Source organism: Mobula hypostoma, chromosome 24, assembly GCF_963921235.1.
Source record: "Mobula hypostoma chromosome 24, sMobHyp1.1, whole genome shotgun sequence".
Taxonomy (NCBI): Eukaryota; Metazoa; Chordata; class Chondrichthyes; order Myliobatiformes; family Myliobatidae; genus Mobula; species Mobula hypostoma.
In genome coordinates, this window is record NC_086120.1 from 19,526,260 (window position 1) to 19,552,236 (window position 25,977).

Here is a 25,977-nt window from a genome sequence, read left to right on the forward strand (position 1 = left end):
GGAATTAGCCCTCCTGTGTTGGGCCATTAGTGAAGTAGTTGTTTTGTCTCGCCAATATACAGATCTGTGCCGTTCTTATTGCACTGGATAGCATATACAATATTGCTCTGTTTATGTTTTTGTATAGGATCCTTGGGGTGGACAATTCTCTGTCTGAGTGTGTTTGTAGGGTTGAAAAACACAGGGATTTGGTGTTTGTTGAAAATCCTTCTGAGTTTCTCTGAAACTCCAGCTACATATGGGATGACTTATGTTTTTCCGTCTGCTTTGCTCCTTACCTCCATCTGTTGGGCTGATTTTTGTTGCGGTCTTCGTGAAGGCCCAGTCAGGGTAGCCGCAAGCTTTCAGGTCTTCTCTCGTCTTTAGCTGTTATGCTGGTAGGCACATTCTTGGCATGGTGATGTAGTGTTCTGAAAACCCTCAACTTATGTTCTAATGGACGATGAGAGTCAAACTTAGAGACTGACCTGTGTGGGATGGTTTCTGTAAACTTCAATACCTAGATGTCCATTTTCTTTGATAAGTACTGCACAGTCTAAAACAGCCTGTCCATTGTTCTTGATGTCTCAGACAGAAACTCATCCACTCCAAAGATCCTACACCTACACATAAACAGAGCAATATTGTATGTGTTGTCCAATGCAATGAAAACCGCAGAGTTCTGTATATTGGTAAGACAAATCAACCACGTCACAAACAAATGGGCCAACCTAGGAGGGCTAATACCCCAGGTCAAGACTCAGCTATATATCTATACCTAAAGAACAAAGGACACTGCTTTGATGATAACAATGTGCACATTTTGGACAGGGAGGACAAGTGGTTTGAAAGAGTGTTTAAAGAAGCCATCTTTGTCAAACTGGAAAACCCATCCCTGAACAGAGGGGGTGGGGTACGACACCACTTATCAGCTACTTACAATGCAGTCCTAACATCTCTACCCTGGGGTCTCAACAACAGTTCACACCTCCATTCATGACCCTCTTATTACCTCTACGACTCTTAACGACCCTCACATGATTGCTATACTTTTAAAGAACTCAGAGTTCATAAGCCAGAAAACTATCCACCATGAATCAGAACTGAGTAAGTCTGTCGTATGAGTGGCAAAACACCTTCTCGACAACACAGCAAGTTCAGTTGTCTTTATTTACTACTGCTTGATTTAAGTACACATATTGAAGCTTAATGGTCTTTGCAAATGGCAATGTAAATATTGGATGCCTACACGGTGGAAAATGAGAAGATGTAAAAGAACAGGTGTGGGAAAGTGCCTAGAGAAGGAGTGTGGCTGTTGATGGAGATCAAAGAATCAAGAGGAAGGATCTGTTAACTACATAAGCCACAGTTAAGAAAAAGAGAAACCTCAGAAGTATTGTTGTGGAAAGGTGGATAGTCAGTCTTTTTCCCCCATGAGGTCTCAAATAGAGAGCACTGATTTTGTGCAAGAGGGAAAATGTTTAAAGGAGATCTGAGGGGATTTTTTTCATTCAGAGAACAGTAGGTATCTGAAATGAATTGTAAAGGAGATAGTGGAGACAAAAACAATAACATTTAAATGATATCTTGACAGGTACTTGAAAGAGCGAGGCATGAGGAATACAAAAATAAATCCAGGCAAGTGGAATTAGCGTAGATAGGTATGGTCTGTAGATGCTACTTCTCTACTGTACAACTCTATGACTCCATAAGAACAAAGAAAAATCTATACACTAAAACCCAAAAAAAGTTTATTCCAGCAATATTCTATGAATTCTGTGGCTATATCACTTGCAAAATCAATTTACAAATTTCAAAATTAGAAAATCTGTGGCAAAATGCACATACAATCTAACAAACAGTTTTATTAATTAAATCTGAGTGTGGGTGCTTAAGCTTACTAACCTCTCTAAAAAAAATGCACGATGCCGTAACAAGCTACACTTTCACAAAAGATTAAAACCAGTAAAAGTCAGAACTTTTAAATTTATTATCAATATTCAGCCAATTTTACATCTGCATTTTTTCCTTTTAAATATCCAGAGGGTTAAATATAAGTTGTCATAGTTACAAAATGTAAACCACTAGTAGTATAAGTCACATAACACCAGTACAATTGAGAAACGTGAACACAAAACAAGGCTGTGGATGAAAAGAGATAAAAATCACATTTTTATAGATGAATCATTGCATAAGTGGTTTTCCTGAGTTGGGAAAGTTACTTTCCTGTTCTAACCCGTTAGAATAAGTGACACTTTAAAACAAATTCATAATATTCAGTATTTTTAACAATGAAAATAAAAACTATGGTAATAATCATAGCACAAAATAAAACTGGAAACTGTTTGTGGAAGCTTATTTTTGATGTCTGTCTTCATGTTTTCATCACAGGGAAAAAAATGTTTCTATTAATGTGTCTCTTATTACTGTATTTCATTTTTATATTTTTTCAATTTACATTTGCAAGGGACACACCTTTTTGCATTACAGTAATACATGTTCAAAATCTATTTCCATTTTGAAATATTTCATTCAGACTATTTACTAATATGTTTTTCAATAACCCAATTATATTCATTTATATATTTAAGTGGAGTAAAACACTTACAATAAGGAGCACCTTTCTTTTGTTTATGTAGTGGTATTACATTTTCATTTAAAAATAGAAATAAACTATTCAACTGTACACGTGTGACAATAGGTCATCAATTGGAAATGTCTACTTGTCATTTAATACTAGATTAGAGGCTGGTGGTTTGTTTAGCTCACATTTTCCACATCATTTGGCAGAAATTTCTCATTTGCCTAGTCACAAATTAAAATAGGCTCCCACAAATAGGTCAAAGTATGATTCAAAATTGAGGGGAAAAAGAACATGAGGTAAGATAAGCTTGCACAATACTTGATTTCTACAATCACTGAAAGATATACAGCAGTTAATGTTTTCAAAAACCCCTGAGAATCACAATCCAGTTTCTAATATTCAGCACTAGATTGTAAACAGCACATTGACACAAAAGTATATATTTAATAGTCATTATTAATTCTAATTCTATCAATTTTCTATCAATATAGCATTAATCATTAGCATGTACACAGCAAGGACAATTGGACAATATCAAAGCTGTATGTTCTATAGTGCTTTTGCTTTCTTTAAAGTGTGTGTTTGTGTCTTTGGTATACAGCAATTATCATCCTTAATAAAATTAATAGATTATGAACCAAACATGAAAAGCAAAACTAGTTTTTGAATATTTAAATTCAATGATTAAAATAATAATATCTAAAAACCTTCAACTTGTAGTAATGGCATTGCATCACATACTGGAAAAAATATTCAAGCAAATGGGTTTATATTTAGACAATAATCAAAATAATCTGCATAACTCTCTTACATACAGTTTCAAGATGGAAAACAGCTTAATACAGTACAGGTAAACATTTCAAGTGTTGTGTGAGGCATACCTGCCAAAATCTGTTAAGATACATTAAGTAAATCTACAAAGACTTGCTAGAGATATATGCCTGAAGTAACCTTCATGGACAGGTGAGCTTTAACCTAGTTGTTTAAGGTCGACTTGCCAACTCATTACGCACTGCCCTTACTGAACATCTTATGCAAATAGATAGAAAAGGAGGTAATTTACATTTCAGAAAATGCTGGCAATAAAGAACAGCCTTTATCAGACTTTGTTTTGATATAGGACTACACTGAACATATCTTTGATCAACATTTTATTTGTAGTATTTTAGGCTTAATTTCAATGTCTGCAAGCTTTTACTTTTTTATAATTTTTGGCTCTTTTGCGTAGAAACTATTCGAGTTAAAATCAAAAAACATTTCTAAAATAAATTCTGGATTTGTAATTACACCCTCTCCAACCAATTTGTAATGTAAATTAAAGTGAACTGATGCTTCCATTTCTGTCCATTTACTGCCTCCAATAGTATGCAGAGATAATTTTAACAATTCTTTGCCAGTGTTGCAAATCATTTGGATGTATATAAATCAGCATACGCAAATGTGAAGGATTACTGAAAAAGGTGAAACCACTTAAATAATGGACAAATAAAAACAAACTATTATTATTTGAAAAAAACATTCAACATACTGATGATGTTATGCTAAAGAGTTCTGTGACTCTAAACATTTCATAATAAAATTTAGGATTCATATATTTTCTGAGGATTGCAACATTTTATAAAACATCAGAAGCAAATTAAAGGTTGTCTGGCCAAGAGATTTGAACTTTGCTCCCTTTGCAACTTAATTTTCTATCTATATTCTTAATGTGAGATTCAGGTTGCAATCAGCCCAAAAGTGAACATTTCATTTTACTGATGCTAGTTCAGTTTTTTGCATAATTATGCCATACAGATTATAAATTATTCTGCCAACAGCTATTTGCAGATATCAAATTTACTAATCGAGGCAAATTAAAGTAGCTGAATTCCAATCTGAATCTCTTGTCTCATAATGGAACACCTGACTAAATTACCAATTAGAAGTACATAAATGTTACTGCCAGAGCATAATTCTACTAAATACCAACAAAAGACCAGTGCAAACCTATGGAAAAGTTTTCCAAACAAGTATACTTTAAAAGCCAAAATATTCATCCAGACCACCATCACCATTCAGGTTTAGAATGCAGAAGGCTTTTCTTCTGCATTCAGAAGACTCTTAATTCAACCATTACAGTGCAAAGGCTAAATGAAAGAAAAGTCGATAAGGAATTTCAACCTTCAAAAGCTAATAATGTTTATAGCTGTGGATTCCAAAACAGCCATGTCGATATTGTTTTCAAATTGTGTCATTAAAAAATAATAGACATCCATAGGATATGTTGTGCTAATAGTAAAAGAAACTCTGACACATTAATCGCTCCTGCTGTCACTCAATTCATTTTCTACTGCCATTGTAACCAATAATATTTAAAACTCAGAATCCCAAATGCACTAGATCTTTAAGGTCACTTAAAATACAACCACAAATTAATCAGCCATTCCTATCAGCAATGCTTAGAGACAGGGATCCCCAGGTCTGTAAGCCATTGTCCGAGCTAAATAAACACCCAACCCCGAACATATTTATCAAAAAATCTAATTTACTTGTACTGTACTCCGGCTTTGAAAACTTACTGTTGGCTTTTTCAAGTTTATCATTTTCAAAACAAATTTAATTCATAGATTAGTAATATATTTGGGTATAGTTCTATAAGCAGCAAAGAGCTCCCATAAGTCACATTGTTACATCAACTGGGAAATTGTTTTTAAATAATAAAGGAAGAAACCACCTACAAGAATGCAATTCAATGAGAAAAACTGCAGTTGTTAGCAATATGATTTTCTTATTCTCTCATTACTTTTATCCCAAATCCTCTTCAGGATAGCACCCCTATCCTGAAAGCAAGAATATGTGAATAGTAGTACAAAGACCATATCTAGAAGCAGAAACTTGATGTTCAAGATGCTCACGTGAAATAACACATCCCAACTTTGCCAACTGAGATCTATCAACTAAGCACACAGCATGGACATTCAGATCTTTATGGGTAGCAATAGCTAGATACTGCTCTTTAATTACTCAATTAGTTCCTCAAAGGAACAAATCTAAGCTTTTTCTAAGCAATATACACACAAAATGCTGGAGGAACTCAGCAAGTCAGGCAACATCTGGTGGGCAATAAAGACTTTTCTAAAATTCTTAAGTATTAGTACTGATAGTTTTCTGGTGTGAATTATTTATGTTATGCATCCAAACACAGAGATCCTTGAAAGTTGAATTTTTGTCATTTTCATTGATCCAAATGACTTTAGTGATTAAAACAGCTAGGAGTTTACATGTGAACAATTCTTCAATTTCTGAAGTCACAACATTAATACTGATTAATGTTTATATGTCTTAATAAAAAGTCCCCAAAAGTTTCAGAAATATAGTTATAACACCATATTACACCTTTGAGTGCATGAACAGATTATAAAAACCGTGTTGTGATTGCATAATACAGAGCAAGTTGGAACAAAGGGATATGATAAAGGCGTAAAGGGTTTATGGACATTTAGTCAAATTGTTGATGTTGAAACATTATTAATATGGTTAAAACCTTTTATTAGCAACCATAAGGTTATTTCATTCACCTACTTGAAATCTATTTCTCTAGCAATATGGATTTTTAGAAGCAAATCCTCACACTGACCCTTTGGTTCCTAAGCTTTTCCATTTTATCAACAAGATTATTTTATCCAAATTGTATATCTGTGACAGTTTTTTATTGCATCATCAGAAAAAAAGATTTTGCAACTCAATACAGTTCACTATTTAACCTATATTGAGGTTTAAAGCTTATGTCGTGATAGCAAATATTGGTTTTGCCCTCATTAAGACTGACAACTATTAGCCACAACAATGCTTTTCAGGATAATTGAATCTTCAAATCTCATCAGCATCAATTCTAAAATCTAAAGTCATGTTTTCAGCAACTTGGTATCTTAATGGTGATGTTCCTATAGAACGAATGGAGGTATACTTCGTGTAAGGCACTGAGTCCCTTTGTCTCTTGCACTCTGGTTATATAGTCTATATTGGTTATAGAGCAGGAAGATTATGATATCAAGGGGGTAAAACTCTTAAGCTTTAAACAAGTTTACATTTTTCACTAGTAATTTTTGCATAATGAAATCTGAGCTACTTTACTAGCTATAACAATGTCAAATCTATTATCTTGCAGCAGAACCAAATCCTTCCTCAGATATGTAGGTGAATGCAGATTTATTTTATTGAAAATATGAAAGAACCATACACCTTCAGAAAAAGTTATTCAATTATCAGAAATGTTGGGGCAAATATTTGAAAATGGCAACTAGGAAGTAGATTATGCATAGAGCTAAGTTCCATTCCATAGAATGGTAAAACAATATAAACCTATCAAACCCCATAGCAGAACCATGTCTAAAATGTCACTATCTCACAATATATATCTCAACTAAACAAAAGCCAAAATACAATTCAGATAAATAATTTATTATTTCTGATGTGCTGTACATGCACTAAATCACACTAAAATCAAATCAACCTGGCACAACTTGACACCACACAAAAAAATGAACTATCTATCACATTTGCTAGCAACAACTGAGGATACATCTCATCTCCCAAAAGGATGAGGTCACTGGGTCAACTACGACAATGTATTGACTTTTTTTAAAATGCCAATTTAACTTCCCTGTGCCATTATCTTGGAACATAAATTATCATTTTATCACAGCAATTAGAGTAGCAAAGTGTTATTATAGAGGGACAGGAAATTGCAACTTTAATAGACTATTTCCTACTGTTATCATGTTACAATATAAAAGGTCAAGATTCCAAGGACAGAAAAAGCCCCATCACTGCAGCCCTTTACTCCTTCCAGTCACTTATTTTCTCATACCTCGAAAAATCTAAAAGCAGCTTCACTGTGACAAAACAACTGCCCTCAGGCTCTTTCTTCTCAGCAAACTGGTAATGCATTCAATGAATTTATTGTACGTTTGTACTTTAAATTATTGGAAAGATGATGAGGTAGTTATCTGCATCTAATTTTAGTGCCAGAGTATAAAAGATAATTTAGTAAGCTATATCTCTCTCTATATATATATCTCAATCAACAGTATTATCAATAAATTCAGCTACATTATTTGATTGCATTAACTGGAGAAAATGTTACAGGAAGGAATTCCATCCAACAGTGTTAAGCACTACAATCAGCTTTGAATGAATTCACACTGAATGTTGGAAATTTATGCCAAAAAAAGGTTGGATTACTGCCTCAAGAATATTAATCTGAACCATCATTATTTTGATCAATATTTAGTTCTTGATTCATAAACATTTGGCATTTCTCTAGCTAAAACTATGATACTTGGAAAGAGATGCTTCGACAGTGGATTCAACATTTTGGTACTTGAACTTGCAAATTAACTGCCATTTCAGTACAAATGTGAGAGTGCTGCCTTGTTAGATATACCACCTTCCAGTGAAACATTAAATTGCGACCATGTTCAGCTGTGAAATGAAAACTTCCCATAACACTACTTCAACAGCAAGCTGTTCTCCTTGGGCCGCAGAAATCGTTACTTCATTACTATCAAAGAGGTCAGCAGATTATTTATCTCATTTATCATTTGAGGGATTTTAATATTCATACATTACCGGTTATATTTGATTGCAGGTAAGTGAACAATTTTCAAAAATAAATTACAGATTATGAAGTGCTTTGTGTCAAAACATGAAAACCTATGTAAATGTAGGTTTTTGTTCAAACTGAAATACCTCTGCCTTGTGAAGCATTTAAGCTTACAACTTTGAAAAAAGAGACTATGAAATACTATCACAACCTGACCAATTAGAGCAGAAATAAAAGGGGTCCCACAGCTGGGTTTAGTACGCCAGATTAGGATTGATTAGCATGTATATTACTAGTTTGCATTGCCCTGACTAAATTATTTGGGTTTAATAATAATACCATCCACATTCCAGTAAATACCCAGTACTGGCGGCATACACAATAGCTCATGATGATGATTACTAATCACAAATTAGCAAGGATACATGGCTTCTTAAAAAGGGAAAATGAATGACAGAGATAGGGGGAAAAACAAAATTACTCTGCTTTTAGTTATACTTGGTTGCAATTTGTTTAAGCATTTTTATATTACCGAGGAACATATAAAAAAACCTTGTCGTCAATCAACTGGAAACAAAGTGAAATACAATATGTTGGTACAGTACTTAGCACCATCTACAGAACGTGGATCCACCAGAAAGCTCATAGCTCAGGGAGGAACTTACCAACAAGTACTAAAAACCAAAACGCAGTCAAAACTTAAAATCTCACTAAAAGCGTCCTGATACTTGATGAACACGGCCACATCACTCATGTCAGTTAACAAGATCACATCCTGCCAATGGTGCTTGGCTAATGACAGTGCAACATATAATGACCCTCTTTTCAAAGTGATTCAATCAGTACTTTTATTCCTAGTTTGGATCCTGAAGGCTAAGTGAGGTACTGTACCATTGCATTTAAATGTTGTACTCGAAAGCCATGCAACCTTTACCAATGACAATAAAAACCCTATCTGTATTTCATTTTCGAAGTAAATTATATCCAACCTATTAATCAGAGGTAGAACAGAACGATAGAAAATTGTTCTGTAAACTGTAAAAAAAACAAAAAAATCATGAGTATAAAGCGCATTTTTGTAGGACAAGCCATAGACAATGCTATTAACAGCTTTATAATGTGTCACATCTATTCACTTGCTTATCCATTTAAGTAACTGATATTGGCTTCTAATAGTTCCAGATCATGACCATCCCACCATCAATTCCAATCACTTAAATCCAGTAAAACTGTAACAGAAATATTTAGCCTTTAACAACCCTTGCTTTTCAATCATCAGTGCGATATAGATTAATTTCAGCATGCTGCTAAGTCAACAAGACATGATGCAGTCAGTGCAACATGTTTAACAAATGATGTGAATAAATGGTAGTGTAAATGTATACAGTTAGAACATGAAAATCTAGCTATGTAGCAAACAATAGCTTTGAAAGTATTTGATCGAAAACCTATAAATACAAAACTAAACTGACTAATTGTATCTTCTTATGGAATATATAACACTTAAGTTTGGCCTTCACAATCACTGCAAAAATACCTATCCTTGAATTGTGATTATCTACCAAGCAGAAGAGTTTTCTAACATCTGCCTTAAAAGTGATGTACATTCCAAAATAGTAAACTTTCCACAAGATAAACACAACAAAGCTGATTCTGTATAAATATTTGACTTCAAATGCCACATTAAATATTACAGTAAATGCAGTGGAGTTCTCTTAAGATCAATGCCAAGCAAATCCAATCTCATTCAAGAGAAACAAATATTTTATGACTGTTAAGTCTTTGTACATGTTTATCTCAATTGATATTTTCACTGAGGTCTATCAGAAGAGGATGTTAAAATCAATGCCATAAGTTAGCTCTTGTAGGTAATGTTCTTAGCAGTGTAAAAATAGATTATGATATTGCATTTATAAAATAAAGCCATTTAATTTAGTGGGTTAAATAAAGCTTTTCTCTTGATTGAAACAAGACCTCACAGAAATTTGGGTTAACTGCATAAAAATGGAATTTTAAAAAAACTTCCAGAATTATTGGTAAGCCAGCTATGATGTCAAAATGGGAATGTAGTTGTCATTTCAAGGAAATTTAATGAGTAGCACATCAGCACTTAATAAGTAACTGAACAGACTGCAGTCCCTGCATTGCTGGACTATTACTCAAAATGAAGTATTGAAATGAGAAGTGTAAGCACTTGGAGACCTATGCAAATATTACCGGCAGAATTAAAGGGACCTTAATGAATACTACTGCTAACATTTGTCAGTTTCCACCCCCCTAACCCCAAATGCACTAGACTTTGAACAGCATGGAATGCTGCTTTATGATCTAAAGATAACTCCACAAGGTCCTGTGTTGTGAAACTCAAACATATATTAATGTATATAATAAATATGCAGAACCATTGTAAAAGTCTGTATATTGCTACACGTACAAGAATGATTTACACAAGTGGATAAACATTGAAATAGCTTATCCTTTTTCTGTTCAGCAGTAAATGAATATACTGAAGTACTAAGCAATATCATAAATGTAGCTGAAATATGATTTTCCTTCAAAAATATTAATATTCACTTATAATTCTCAATTAAAATACCACATCATGGAAATCCATATATTTTCTTTAAAAGCTGAGCATGGCTGAAAGGGAAAAAAATGTAACCAATGATAATCAGCCTTCTTGATTAAGTAGATGCTTGAGGTATTAGAAGTACATAGCTGCCCGGGATTCATGAGGTAACCCAGGAAAGGTTTTACGCAGAGCTGAACATAGTCAACAGTGGGCCCTTAGTTTTAGCCACTCTAATGAAGCCTCTGATGAATAACAGTTCATTTTCCTTGAGAGGTAAAAGCCTGAGAAATTTTTAAAGTGTTTGGCGGTGATGCACTGTGCTCATGTTGGCATTGTTAGAAATGCAGCTTCATGGTGAAGAGTTTTTTGAAGTATGTGAAGACGAGGATGTAGATGTACGAGTTACAGGGAAACCAGGTATGCTTTGGGAATTGCTGTTTTTGGTGTTACTTCCTTTAGTGCTGGATGCACCAGATACTCCAGGTCCTTGACCAAACAGGACACCTATTTAAAGAAAAATAAAATACTTGCATAACTAAACATGCCATTTCAAAATGCTGGAGACAACACAAAACTTCATGATTCAATTCTAATATTTCAGTCATATAAAATAAATAAATGAAAATATAATCATTAGGCCAATCTTACATCCTCATTAATGGTCATCACAATACCAAAGAAGAGTTTGGAGTTGTAAGTAGTAAACATACTAGTTACCAATGCACATAATTCAAGAAAGGGGATTAATTCCAATTGTATGAGAAACAAAGCTGTAACAGCCAATACCTTTTTTTAAAAAAAAAATCAATGCTTAACCATTAAAATGTACAAAAACCCATGATGTGACAAGCATATAATTTGTCTTGCTGTTACAGGATGAATTATTAGAAACAATTTAAGTGGCATAGATAAGATTAATTCAATGAAAGTAATTTACATAGATCTTTGATAAAATACATTCCCGAGTGTGGTTTTAGAACTATGATGTATCAAGGGTCCAAATAAATGGCTTAGTTATGTAGACTCAAGAAAAAAAAAATACAGTTTAAAAGTATCTAGTGGTGGAAGGTTACAAATAGTATGCAGAATCTGGTGCTAAAATTACTGTTATTTATTATTAATGCAAGTGATCAGAGCTCTGAAATCAGAAAAATGATATCAAAAGTCTTAGTAACATCAAACTAAGAGGCTACAGATTTGGAAAATGAGAACGCAAGTATAAAATTTAATAATACAGATAAATTCCAGACAATAAATAACATGCAGAGTGTAAGGTTATAAGAAGTAGGAACAGGGTAAGGTCAGATGGTTGCTCAGGCCTGCTGTACTATTCAATTCAATCATGATTGATCAAACTTACCACTTTCCAACAGTATTTCCCTAACATTCTATTCCGTTACTAAATAAATATCCAATCTCATCTTTGAATAGTCAAGAATTCAAAGTCCACAGTTCTCTAGAGATAGGAACTCCAAAAATATAGTCCTTTAGAGAAGAGATTTTTCTTTGTTTCAGCCATAAACAGACTTCACTTCATTCTGAAGCCGTACCCTCTAGTTCTAGACAAGACAATTACTAAGCAGAAGGTGCTTGGAAACTGAAAGGTCTGAAAGTATACAAGTGACCTGGTCCAGATGGATTACACCACAGGGTGCTGAAAGGGGTAGCTGAAGTGATTGTGGAGACATTAGTAGTGGTCATTCAAGAATCACTAGATTCTGGAAATCTGGAACCTAACAGAAAGCACCTGGCCCAGATGGGGTACCTGGCCGAGTACTAAAGACCTGTGCTGATCAACTGGCTGGAATGTTCACCAATATCTTTAACCTCTCACTTCATCAGTCCGATTTATCCACTTATTTCAAGCAGGCTTCAATTATACCGGCACCCAAGAAGAACATGGTAACCTTCCTCAATGACTATTGTCCAATAGCACTTAACCCTGGAACATCTGGACAGCAAAGTTGCATACATCAAGATGCTCTTTATAGACTACAGCTCAGCATTCAGTACTATCATTCCCTCTCAAATAATAAATAAGCTTCAAAACCACGGCCTCAATACCTTCTTGTGCAAATGAATCCTCAATTTCCTCACTTGCAGACCCCAGTCAGTTCAGATTGGCAACATCTCCTCCACAATCTCTATCAGCACAGATGCACCACAAGGCTGTGTGCTTAGCTCCCTGCTCTATTTGCTTTATACTTATGACTGAGAGGCTAAAGTACAGCTCCAATGCCATATTCAAGTTTGCTTATTACACTACTGTCATAGCCCAAAACAAAAGTGGTAACGCATCAGCATATAGAAGGGAAATTGAAAATCTGGCTGAGTGGTGCCACAACAGCAACCTGTCACTCAATGTCAGCAAGACCAAAGACCTGAGTTTTGAATTCAGGAGGAGGAAACTGAAGGTCTATGAGCCAGTCTCATCGGGGGAATCAGAGGTGGAGAGGGTCAGCAATTAAATTCCTCGGTGTTATCATTTCAGAGGACCTGTCCTGGGCCCAGCACGTAAGTGCAATTATGAAGAAAGCACGGCAGTGCCTCCACTTCCTCAGAAGTTTGTGAAGATTCATTTAAAACTTCCAACAAACTTCAATAAATGTGTGGTGAAGAGTATATCGACTGGTTGCATCATGGCAAAGCCCTCCCCACCACTGAGCACATCTATATGGAGTGTTGTTGCAGCATCCATCATCAGGCACCTCCACCACCTAGATCATGTTCTCTTCTTGCTGCTGCCAACACAAAGGTGATACTGAAGTCTCAGGACCCATACCACCAGGTTCAGGAACACGTAATACCCCTCAACCATCAGGTTCTGAACCAAAAGGAATAACTACTCAACTTCACTTGCCCCATCACTGAACTGTTCCCACAACCTAATGACTCACTTTCAAGGAATCATCATCTCATGTTCTCGATATTTATTGCTTTTGCTTCTTTCTTTCTTTTTTCTCGACGTTCGAATTTGCACAGTTTATTGTCTTTATCACATTGGCTGTTTGTCCTGTTGGGTGCAGTCTTTCACTGATTCTATTGTATACCTAGGATTTACTGTCTCTGCCGCAAGAAAATAAATCTCAGGGTTGTATATATGGCACACATGAACTTTGATAATAAATTTTCTTTGAACTGTGAAATAGTTCTGGACTCTGGAGGATTAGAAAACTGCAAACTTTTTAAGAAGTGAGGGAGGCAGAAAAAAAATAGGACAGTTAGCTTGACTTCAGTGGTTGGAAAAATATAGGAGTCCACTATTAAGGATGAGTTGAGTTACTTGGAGGCACATGATAAAATAGGCCACAGCATGGTTTCCTAAAGGAGAAATCCTGCCTGATAAATCTGTTAGAATTCATTGAGGAAATAACCGGCAGGATAGACAAAGGAGAGTCAGTGGATGTTGTTTACTTGGGTTTTCAGAAGGCCTCTGACAAGGTGCCACATGTGAGGCTGCTAAACAAGTAAAAGCCCCTGGCAAACAAGAGAAAATCTGCAGATGCTGGAAATCCAAGCAATACACACCAATTGCTGGAGGAACTCAGCAGGCCAGGCAGCATCTATGGAAAAGAGCACAATCAACGTTTTGGACTGAGACTCTTCAGCAGGGCTAGAGAAAAAAAAGAGATGAGGAATCAGAGTTATAGGGTGGAGGAAAGGGGAGGGAGAAACACAAAGGTGATAGGTGAAACCTGGAGGGGGTTGGGGGAGAGGTGAAGTAAAGAGTTGGGAAATTGATTGGTGAAAGACATACAGGGCTGGAGCAGGAGGAATCTAATAGGACAGGACAGAAGGCCATGGAAGAAAGAAAAAGTGGGAGGAGCAGCAGAGGAAGACTATGGGCAGGCAAGGTGATATGGTGAGAGAGGGAAAAGGGGGATGTGGAACGTGCGGTGGTTGGGGGGGGGGGGGTCATTACCAGAAGTTCGAGAAATTGACGTTCATGCCATCAGGATGGAGCTTGCTCCTCCAAACCTTGTGTGGCCTCATCATGACAGCACAGGAGGCCACGGATGGACATGTCTGAATGGGAATGGGAAGTGGAATTAGAATGGGTGGCCACTAGGAGGTCCCACTTTTTCCTAATGGTATTACAGGGAAGATACTAGCATGGTTAGAATATGACTGGCAGGAGGCAAAGAGTGGGAATAAAGAGGGCCTTTTATGGTTGGCTGCCAGTGACGAGTGGTGTTCCACAGGGGTTGATGTTGGGACCGCTTCTTTTCACGTTATACAGTACGTCAGTGATTTGGATGATGAAATCGATGAATTTGTGGCTGGGTTTTCAGATAACATCAAGATAACTGGAGGAGCAGATAGCACTGAGGAAGCAGGGAGACTGCTGAAGGGCTTAGATAGATTAGGAGAATGGGCAAAGAAAAGGCAGATTTAATATAGTGTGGGGAAGTATATGGCCACACACTTTGGTAGAAGGAATAAAGGTGTACACTGTTTTCTAAATGGGGAGATTATTCAAAAATCAGGTGCAAAGGGATTTGGGAATGCAGGCTTTCCTAAAGATTAACTTGCAGGTTGAGTCTGTGGTAAGGAAGGCTATTGCAATGTTAGCAGTCACTTTGAGAGGACTAGAATATAAAAGCAAAGATGTAATGCTGAGGCTTTATAAGGCATTGGTCAGACTTCACTTGAAGTATTGTGAGCAGTTTTGGGCCTCTTTTCTAAGTAAAAATGTGCTGGCATTGGAGAGGGTCCAGAGGAGGTTCACAAGAATAATTTCAGGAAAGAAAAGGGTTAACTTATGAGGATGGCTCTGAACCCGTACTCACTGACTCGCTGGAGGTTAGAAGAATGGTGGGGTGGGGGGGGGGGGAGAGTGTCATTAAAACCTATTGAATATTGAAAGGCCTAGATATAATAGATGTGGAGAGGATGCTCCGCATAGTGGGAGAGTCTAAGATTAGAGGCTTTGAGAGGGTGGTCAAGGATTACGTCTGCAGCTTGCTACCACCCAAACTGGACCCCCTACAATTTGCCCACCAACACAACCGATCGACAGATGATGCAATAGCCACTGATCTACATACCGTCCTTACACATCTGGAGAAGAAGGATGCTTATGTGAGAATGCAGTTCTTGGACTGCAGTTCAGCCAAGCTCAACAAGAAACTCAGTGACCTCGGCCTTGACCCTGCCTGTGCAACTGAATCCTGGACTTCCTGTCAAATCGCCAGCAGGTTGTAAGAGTGGGCTCCCTACCTCCAATCCTCTGAATCTCAATACAGGAGCCCCTCAGGGCTGCGTACTGAGTCCCCTCCTTTACTCCCTGTATACCCATGACTGTATCAGCACCCACAGCTCCAATCTGCTAATTAAATTTGCCGATGACACTACATTGATTGGTCTTATCTCAAACAATAATGAGGTGGCCTACAGGGGAAAAGTCATCTCTCTGACACAGTGGTGTCAAGAAAACAACCTCTCCTTCAATGTCACAAAAACAAAGGAGCTGGTTGTGGATTACAAGAGGAATGGAGACAGGCTAACCCCTATTGACGACAATGGATCTGAGGTTGAGAGGGTAAATAGCTTCAAGTTCCTCGGTATCTATATTACCGAAGACCTCGTGGTCTGTACACACCAGCTGTGTGGTGAAAAAGGCACAACAGCGCCTCTTTCACCTCAGACGGTTGAGAAAGTTTGGTATGGGCCCCCAAATCCTAAGAACTATCTACATGAGCACAATTGAGAGCATCCTGACTGGCTGCATCACTGCCTGGTATGGGAACAGTACCTCCCTTAATTGCAGGACTCTGCAGAGAGTGGTGCAGGCAGCCCAGCACATCTGTAGTTGTGAACTTCCCATGATTCAGGACATTTACAAGGACAGATGTGTAAAAAGGGCCAGTAGGATCATTGGGGACCCGAGTCACCCCAACCACAATCTATTCCCGCTGCCATCATCCAGGAAGCGGTACCGCAGCTTAAAAGCCAAGACCAACAGGCTCCAGGACAGTTTCTTCCACCAGGCCATCAGACTGATGAACTTATGCTGATTTGAGTGTACTCCTATTGACTGTTCTATTTATTATAAATAAATTACTGTGATTGCACACTGCACATTTAGATGGAGAGGTAACGTAAAGATTTTTACTGTTCATGTATGTCAACGATGTAAGAAATAAAGTCAATTCAATTCAAAGTGAAACTTTATATTCACCTGTATAAACAACTCCATTGATCTCCACTGACATACTGATACTATTCATGCCACTTGTGGCGAGGTTCAATGCTGACTCCTGGCGGTCTGCTGAAAAAGAGAGAAATGCGAACATATGGAAAATGAATATAAGCAATAACAGTGTAGAAATATGGCTTATATGATTCCAAATTATAAATATCCTCTAAACGATCCTCAATGGAAAAAAAAAATTAGTTGTGCTCTTCCAGTGCTGTAAAGGTGGAGCACTGTGTTGTCAAAGGTATTGCCTTTCAGGGAACATAAAACATAGGTCACTTATTTTTCTTCTGGGAACATAGAATATGCCATTGATATTATTCCGGACACCATGCCAATATTAATCCCTCAAACTACACCCTCAAAATCAAGTTAAACACATTATTTGTTATGTTTGTGTTTGTTAAACCTCGTAAAGAGATTCTACCTTGGAAAAAGTGCTTTGGAGGATGCCAAAAGGAATGTAACAAAAGAAGTTTTCTTTCTTTCAATAACAATAAAAGAATGAATTCTTTGCTCTCCAGAAATTTAAACCTCCAGTCTTTTTTGGAATTCAGTTCCACTACAATATTATGTTTAATGCTATTCCTATAAAATAACTAAAGAGCTAGTCATTGACTTCAGGGTGGGGGTAGAAGAGTGCAAAATTCTTCTGTCTTCATCAACGATGCTCAAGTTGAAGTTTCAAGTTCCTTGAGTAAACATCGTTAATATCGTCAATTGCCTGTCCTGGTCAAACCACAAAGGTGCCACGACCAAGCAATCACACTAACACCGCTGCAACCTCCAGAGACTGAAGAAATTTGGGATGACTTGTCAACTCTTAAATTTTTTTTAAAAAATCGATGCACCACAGAAAACATCCTATCTGGATGCATAACAGCTTAGTATGATGAATGCTACGCACATGGCTGCAAGAAACTGCAGAGTTGTGGACACAACTCAACAGTGACTGCTGCAACCTCACAGCTTCAGTTATCTGTTTAATCCTGACTTTTAGTGCTGTGTATGTAAAGTTTTACACTCTCCCTGTGACCACATGGGTTCTTCCAGGTGTTTTGGTTTCCATATTCTAAAGACATGCAACTGTAAATTATCCTGAAGTGGATGGGTGGCAGGGGAATCCAAGGGGAGTTAATGGGTGTCTGAGAGAGAATGGGTTATATGAAAATAGTGGGGGAAATGGCTCCAAGAACCTAAACAGACTTCATGAGTCATATGGCTTCCTTCTTTACCACAAGTAAATTGAAGATAAAACCATTAAAATATGCAGTAGCAATTCAAGCAGATAGCTTACCATAACATCAAGAGCAATAAATGCTGGACATAAACACTACACTACGATTCAGAAAATGAATTACAAAATGTATAGATTAAATAACAATTAAATCACCCATTTTAGTTTGTGCAAAAAAAGCAACATAGTCACATTTTCCCTTACTAACTAATCCATGAACAGAAGGCATTGAGGATCACTTTCATTATCAAAATTGATCACCTTAAATCCAAACTCTTCTATTGCCTCTACAGACATAATCCTTTCCCTTGTTATCTTCAGACATCAACACTTCAGTAGTTCATGATCCAATTCAACTGTCATAATCTACAACTCATCCAAAACTCAACTATTCATTGTACTCAACCTTAAATGTTCCTATGAAGTATCCCTATGAAATAATTACAAACCCTTGCTTTCATAAAATCCTTTTCATTCTTTCCTAATTGTACATCCTTGTCTAGTTTCTGGAAATTCCTTGTAAATCTTTGTTCCCATTTGCAGTCTGGGATTCCTCTGCAACAGTCATACTTTTCACTATTTAGCTCTTCCATTTTTTCATCCTTCTTCACAGCTCTGCTTTTATTCTGAACTTCCCACCATTTGTTCACAAATTTTTTCCTGTAAAATTACATCTCAGTTTGATTACCACTGCTAAACTTTAGTGTAACACTCAATACTGTACAGGATGTTTCCATCTCTGGTACTCTCTGGAATATTTTATTTTACTAGCATCATTAATTAACTACAATCTGTTGAGATAGGTCCTTCTAGCTGAACCGTCCCGCAACACTAATTTAACCCTAATCTAATCACAGGACAATTTACAATGACCAATTAACCTACTTAGTATGTCTTTGGTTATGGAAGGAAACCGGAGGACCCGGAGAAAACCTACACATTCCACCAGGAGGACATACAGACTTCTTACAGAGGATGCCAGAATTGAACTCCAATCTCTGATGCCCTGAGCTGTAATAGCATCATGCTAACTGCTACACTACTGTGGTGCCCAATGATTCCACATTTATTTCAACATCTTTCATATTTTTACCGCAAATATTTGTACCTCACTTTCAAATAAATGCAGAAAACAGATATCAGTAATTACCTAAATGTGGCTAAGGACAAGAAATGCAGGAAATACTAATTTACAAAATAATGGAGAGTGGAGAGGTTGATTGAATGAGGATTGATTGAGCAGAGAGTGGAGAGGTTGATTGAGAAAAGGCAAAGAGATTAAGAGTTGGTTAATTATTCTGTTGGTGCTACTTTCAAAAATTCCACTTTTCAGATCAGCAAACTTAGCACAAGCCAAGAAACAAGAAACTCGCTGCTTGGTATGTCTCATGGAGGGGGCCTTTCCCCTCCCCCACCTTCTAATTCTGGCTTCTTCCCCCTTCCTTTCCAGACCCGATGAAGGGTCTTGGACCGAAACATCGACTGTTTATTCCCATCCATAACACTGCCTGATCAGGTGAAGTCCTCCAGCACTTTGTGTATGTTGCTCAGGATTTCCAGCATCTGCAGAATCTCTTGTGCTTATAATCAGGGACAGAATTATCAGCGGTTTAAGTAAATGTAGCCAGTATGGAATTGTTAAAGACTAACAATCCTGACTAATCTTTGATAAGAGCTTTTGATGAATAACATAAAGCTCTATAAAGGAAATGAGATTTATATGGTAGCCAGATTTCACAAAGGCTTTTGATAAGGTAACAGATAATACACTTGTCATGAAATTTTAGTCTTTGGAATAAAAAAGGCATAATAAGACAAGTAATAGGAAACAGTAGTGAAAGTTTATTTTGAGGATCAGAAAGAACTGTACAGTGAAGATCCCTATGCACAGTATTTTTACACAGCAAGTGATTAGACTTTGGAATACATAATGTATTCTAAAGTCTAATCACTTGCTGTGTAAAAATGCTCCTCTCGTTAAGAAAGGCAATAATGTACATAGGGATCTTCACTGTACAGTTCTTTCTGATCCTCAAAATAAACTTTCACTACTGTTTGGAGTAAAGAGAAAATTTGTCCTGTGATTTTGTGGCTGGCTGCAACATCACTCCAATACTTTCCTGATATCTTTCTCACGTCACTTTTTTTCTCCCCATTCATTTTCCTGAGATCTAAACAATGCAGGCAAGCCCAGCATTTACTGTCCATACCTAACCACTCTTTAAGCCACCTTCTAAAGCTACGGATCTGTTTTGAGCGTAGCAGTAATGGCAGAATTGAGTGACCTACTGGGCTATTTCAGATGCCACTTAAAAGTCAATTTGTCTGGGAGGGTCTGGGATCACACACAAATCACAACAGGCAATTATCCTGAGGAATATGAGTAAAACAGCAGACTTTTTATGGCAACCTGGTAGTTTTTGTGGTCATTATTACTAAGAATAGTTCTGATAAAAATTACATTAAATGAATTTAAATTTCAACCTCTGTGGTAGGATTTGAACTTCAGTCCCTAAATAGTCTAAACCCCTGGATTACTGATCTGGTAATTAAAATCACAATGCTGCACCACTATCATACCTTCACTGCAACTTACTTTCATGGTACTTCCTGCTGGAGTGGGGTTAATCTTCGGGGGCAGGGGACGGAGGAAAGGAAACTTACAGATCATCTTTATTCAGAAGAAAGATCACACTAGCCTCAGCCATTGAACTGCAGAATGAAGACGTGAAGGTTGAACTTAGTCATTGTCAACTCATTCACCGAAGTGTACCAGAGAATGGGCCTTCTACAAAATGAGGTCCAATATCAATCTATTTTCAGTGTACAATTTTAACTTAAGGAAAAAAAGGTGTTTTGCAAACAGACCCTAGAAAATGTGGACCACTTCTTGTATCTCAGGAACAAACTCTCAATGAAGGCAGACATTGCTTTAAAAAAGTTAACATGAACTTCAGTGTGGCTGCGGCAGTATTTGGAAATCAATTGTCAAAAGCGTTACAAGCTCATGGTCCAGCAGGCTGCAATATTCCTGACTCCCTGTACTCTTCCAAGTTACTTATGCAATGCAGCAAGAATCTCAAAGAGGTTGCACAATTGCTCTGTGCAAAATATTTCAAATCTATTGGCAGACTAAGAGAGCCAATGTGACATTCTCTTGGAACAATATTCCAAGCATTAAGGTTCCATTTAAACTCAGTTATCTTCAAGGGGCCAACTCAATACCAGACTCTGGTATTGAGTTGGAAGAGGAAACAATTCAAAAATGTATTTTCTTATGAGCAAGAAACAAAATGCAAGCCACTTGTACGTGAGTACAGATATTCCACTAAATTATGTCATGTGAGCCAGTGAGAACAACGAATACAACGAATTTGCTGCCAATTTTTAAAGTCATTAAGGCCTGGAATTTCTGCTCTTCAATTTCCTTCCAATCAATAGCTGTATATAATCACAACATATAGTAATATCCACCATTGCTGCATAAGGAAAGTTACAAGGAACTACTTAAAGAGGGTTTTTGCTAGAGATGAGCAAAAATATCAGATAAGAATGAAATTTGAGTAAAACAGAAATTACTTTTACTTAATCTAACCTTGCACAAATTCAGTGAGCACTTTCCTACGTGCTGTGAAAAGTGAAGTATCTGCTGCCCTGTTGGGCTGTACGTATTTTCAGGAAGTGCATGGTTGAACAGAAAGCAGGATTTCAGCTCATACTCGGGTATCTTAATCTTAATCTTCTACACTATTAAAGTGGGTAAAAACCACTTTACCCAAGTAGACCTGCAAGCTCACTAGAGGAAAACCTGGGTTAATTTTAAAATGTTATTTGCAAAATATTACTCTAAACATAAACATGAAGAAAATTACCATAAAAATACTTTAAAGTATGCTCTACATTTTAGTAAATTCACCTGGATTAAATTGATCTATCAAGCCCCTATGGGTGCGGTTATATCTGATAATCAAAAACCTCCTTACTTTAGATTAAACAGAGGTACTCGGCAGGGATGTCCTCTTAGCCCTTTATTATTTAGCTTGGCTTTAGAACCCCTTGCTATTGCTCTTAAAGATTCCAATACTGTTCAGGGTATTAAGAGAGGGGAAAAGGTACACAAGGTTTCATTGTATGCAGATGACCTGTTAGTCTATATTTCAGATCCTAGGAAATCTATTCCTTCTATGCTATCTATATTTTCTGAATTCAGTAGTTTTTCTAGATATAAATTAAATTTACATAAAAGTGAGTTATTTCCCATTAATAATTACTCGGATCAATAGCATCAAGTACCTTTTAGTATTGCTAAAAATTACTTTACTTATCTTGGTATTAAAATTACTAAAAATTTTAAGGACCTGTATAATTTTCTCCCATTAACTGATTACACCCAACAAATGCTATCCAAATGGTCACCTATGACGTTATCATATAGGTCGAATTAATGCTATTAAAAGGATAGTTCTACCGAAATTCTTATATACATTTCAGGCAGTTCCTACCTTTGTTCCTAAAACGTTTTTTGATAGAATAGACTCTATAATCTTACCTTATATTTGGAATAATAAAAATCTTAGATTGAGTAAACCTTTATTGCAGAAATTAAAAAAGGATGGTGGTTTGGCCTTGCGAAATTTTAGAATGTATTGTTGGGCAATTTGGGATCATTATTCAGACATACATGAATGTCCTTCATGGTTGGATTTGGAGGAAAACTTGGTGAAGGGGTTCTCTTTGGCCTCTTTACTGGGAGCTCCTCTTCCCTTTTTGTTTTCTAAGATTAGTAGACAAGACTTTAATCCCATTATTAAACATAGTTTAAGAATTTGGTTTCAGTTTCGTAGATTTCTTGAGTTAAATAATTTTATTCTTTCTCGTAATATCCATTTCAATTGTTTTTTTAAACCACTAATTTTGGATAAGGCCTTTTTAATTTGGAAAACCAAGGGAATAACATCTTTTTCAGATTTGTTTTTAGGGGATCGTTTAATGTATTTTTCTCAGAGGATAAATATGATTTATCTAATGTACACTTCTTTAGATATTTACAAATTAGGAATTTTTTACGTGGTTTGCTGCCAAAGTACCCTTCTGCTTATCCACCTAATACGACAGATGTTCTCTTTCAGCTTAAACCACTTCAAAAAGGGTTAATAGCTATAATTTATAAACGGCTATTGAATTTACAAATGATATCAAACAATAAAATTAAACAGTTGGGAATTGGAATTTCAAGAGTCATTTTCAGATGAACAATGGAGTAAAATTTTTCATTTGGTTAATAACTCATCTATTTGTGCCCACCATTTCTTGATACAGTTCAAGGTAGTGCATTGGGCCCATATGTCAAAGGATAAACTAGCATGTATTTTTTCCAACATCCATCCTATTTGTGACAGATGTAATATTGAGGTGGCCACTTCAACTCATTATGTTTTGGTCTTGCATAAAGCTAGACAATTTTTGGAGAGATGTTTTTAAAACGTTATCAAAAGTCTTGGATCTGGATCTACAACCTAATTTACTTACGGCAATTTTTGGGATTATCCCATCGGAACCAGGAAATATTCCTGTTTCCGCTCAACGTATGATAGCTTTTTCAACTTTATTGGCTAGGAGAGCCATTTTACTGAAGTGGAAGGATTCTAATCCACCTACTGTCTTTTATTAGCTTTCCTCCATTATGTCCTGTTTAAGTTTAGAGAAAATAAGTCGCCGGACATTTGATACATCCTTTAAATTTGACCAAATCTGGTGACCTTTTATTCAATATTTTCATTTGATTTGATTTACAAACGTATTACTCTTCCAATTTTTTTTTTCGAAGTTTTAGATTTGATCAGAAAGTTTTTCTTTTTTTTTGGTCGTATCCTCAGAACGGACTGCCCAGTCCCCCTTTTTTCCCCCTTTTTTTTGTATAATGTAGTGGGGTTATTTTTTCCTTCATTTAAAAATTTAAAGTTTATTTTTTCTCTCCATAAATTGATAAGAGGAGAATTAGCTGTCTTCTTTTTTATTATATAGTACATACTAACTTAACACTACGTATTATTTTGATAATGTCTATTTCACTTTCTGTTTGTATTGTTGATATATATATATATATATATATATATATGAGATAATTCTCCTCTTGTTTGTATTTATGCTCCTTTTAAATCAATAAAAAGATTAATAAAGAAAAAAGCAGCAAGTAAATTCACATCTCACAATTTAAAAACTATACATTTTCTGTCTTAGAAGCAAGAATACTGTACATCACACAGTTCATTATACCTTGGCTGTTAATTCTGATGTTCATTGGTATTTGGGCTGTCATAGCAAGTAGATTCTGTTGAATAGCACGTTGCATTAGCCGTTGTTGTTCTTCCATCCCAACTACCAACTTCTTCTCAGGAGGTTCTCCAGATTCTAGCTTTTCTCTCAGCTGGTCTAATGCCACAGCTTGTGCAGCAACTGCAGCTTGAGCTGCAGCTACCTGGTGACCAGTGAGTGAAAGAGGAAGTCTACCCCCCATTGTTAGTGGAATAACTGAATCTTCCTCTGCAAAAACAATGATACACATCAAAATGACATCATATCACAACCTTCATAAATATTTAGAATTAAGACTGCTATTTGAACAATTTTGAGGCCTCTGTGAAGAAAAGAGCAATTTCTTTATAACTTTCTTTTTTTCATATCTAACATTTCTCCCCCATTACCTCACAACAAAATGGGATGATTTTCACACATCAAAAAGTAAGTTTGTTAATCAGAAACCAATATTGAGAGCATAAATCTGCTGGGCTAAAATGCCTTTTGTTCTCTGCAGGTAATAATTACGAAGTTGAAAAAATATCAATAATGACGGAGACAAAACAAATTGCAGTTTCTGGAATCTGGAAGGGAAAAAAACAAATTGCTGGGAAAACTCTTAGTCAGGCAGCATTAATGGAGGGAAATGAATGTCGATACCTTTTATCTGGACGGAAAAAGTAGATGGGATATAGCCTGTACATAGACAGGGGAAGGGGCTGGGTTGTAAATTATCACCTGGATAGTATACAACCAGACGGCAACCGGATCCTTGACTTTCTGACCAACAGACTGCAATTAGTAACATTAGGCAGCAACACTTCAGCCATGATTATCCTCAGCACTGATGCCTCATAAGGCTTCTCCCTTAGCCTCCAACTCTACACTCTATAAACTCATGACTCAGGCCAGTCTGGCCTAGTTCGCAAGGATTCATAGTGAGCTAAGTTGGAGTAGAGTACAATGAGAGAGAGAACCTAATGACATGGTATCATACTTGTGTTTACAACAATGAATCTAAGATTAAGACGGTTGAGAGTTTCAAGTTCCTTATTGTGAACATCACCAATAGCCTATTCTAGTCCAATCACAGAGACCACGGCCAAGGAAGCTCACCAGTACCTCTACTTCCACAGGACCCTGAAGAAATCTGACCCTCACCAATTTTTTATAGGTACACCACAGAAAGCATTAGCTTTGGCATGGCAGCTAGTATGTCCGAAATTGCAGAGGGTTGTGGAGAAAGCTCAGCACATTATGTAAGCAGGCCTCCCTCCAATGACTCTCAACACTTCTCACTGAAGCAAATAAAGGGCCAATCAACCCAAACATTCTCTCTTCTCCCCCCCCCTTCCATCAGGTAGAAGATACAAAAGCCTGAAATGGACTCTTGACCCCATTATCTACCTCATTATGACCTTGCACATTATTGTAAACCTGCAATGCACTTTTTGTGACATGGAACACTTTATTCTGCATTCTGTTAATGTTTTCCCTTGTACTACCTCAGTGCATCATTGTAATG

General features: G+C 36.6%; 1 protein-coding gene across 2 annotated transcripts in view; it reads right to left on the bottom strand.

Moving 5' to 3' along the window:
* Positions 1-1,597: 1,597 nt before the first annotated feature.
* The window catches only part of arid3a (AT-rich interactive domain 3A), a 103,030-nt gene continuing 78,650 nt past the window's right edge, over positions 1,598-25,977 (bottom strand). Inside the window, exons 5-7 of one of the 2 annotated variants that reach the window (XM_063032490.1) lie at positions 24,432-24,698; positions 16,901-16,987; positions 1,598-11,223 (exon numbers count right to left, since the gene is read on the bottom strand). In XM_063032490.1, coding sequence (XP_062888560.1) covers positions 11,069-11,223; positions 16,901-16,987; positions 24,432-24,698 — 509 coding nt within the window. In that variant the 3' untranslated portion in view covers positions 1,598-11,068. Of the gene's footprint in view, positions 11,224-16,900; positions 16,991-24,431; positions 24,699-25,977 lie in introns of both variants that reach the window. The other variant, XM_063032489.1, reaches the window with a different exon arrangement.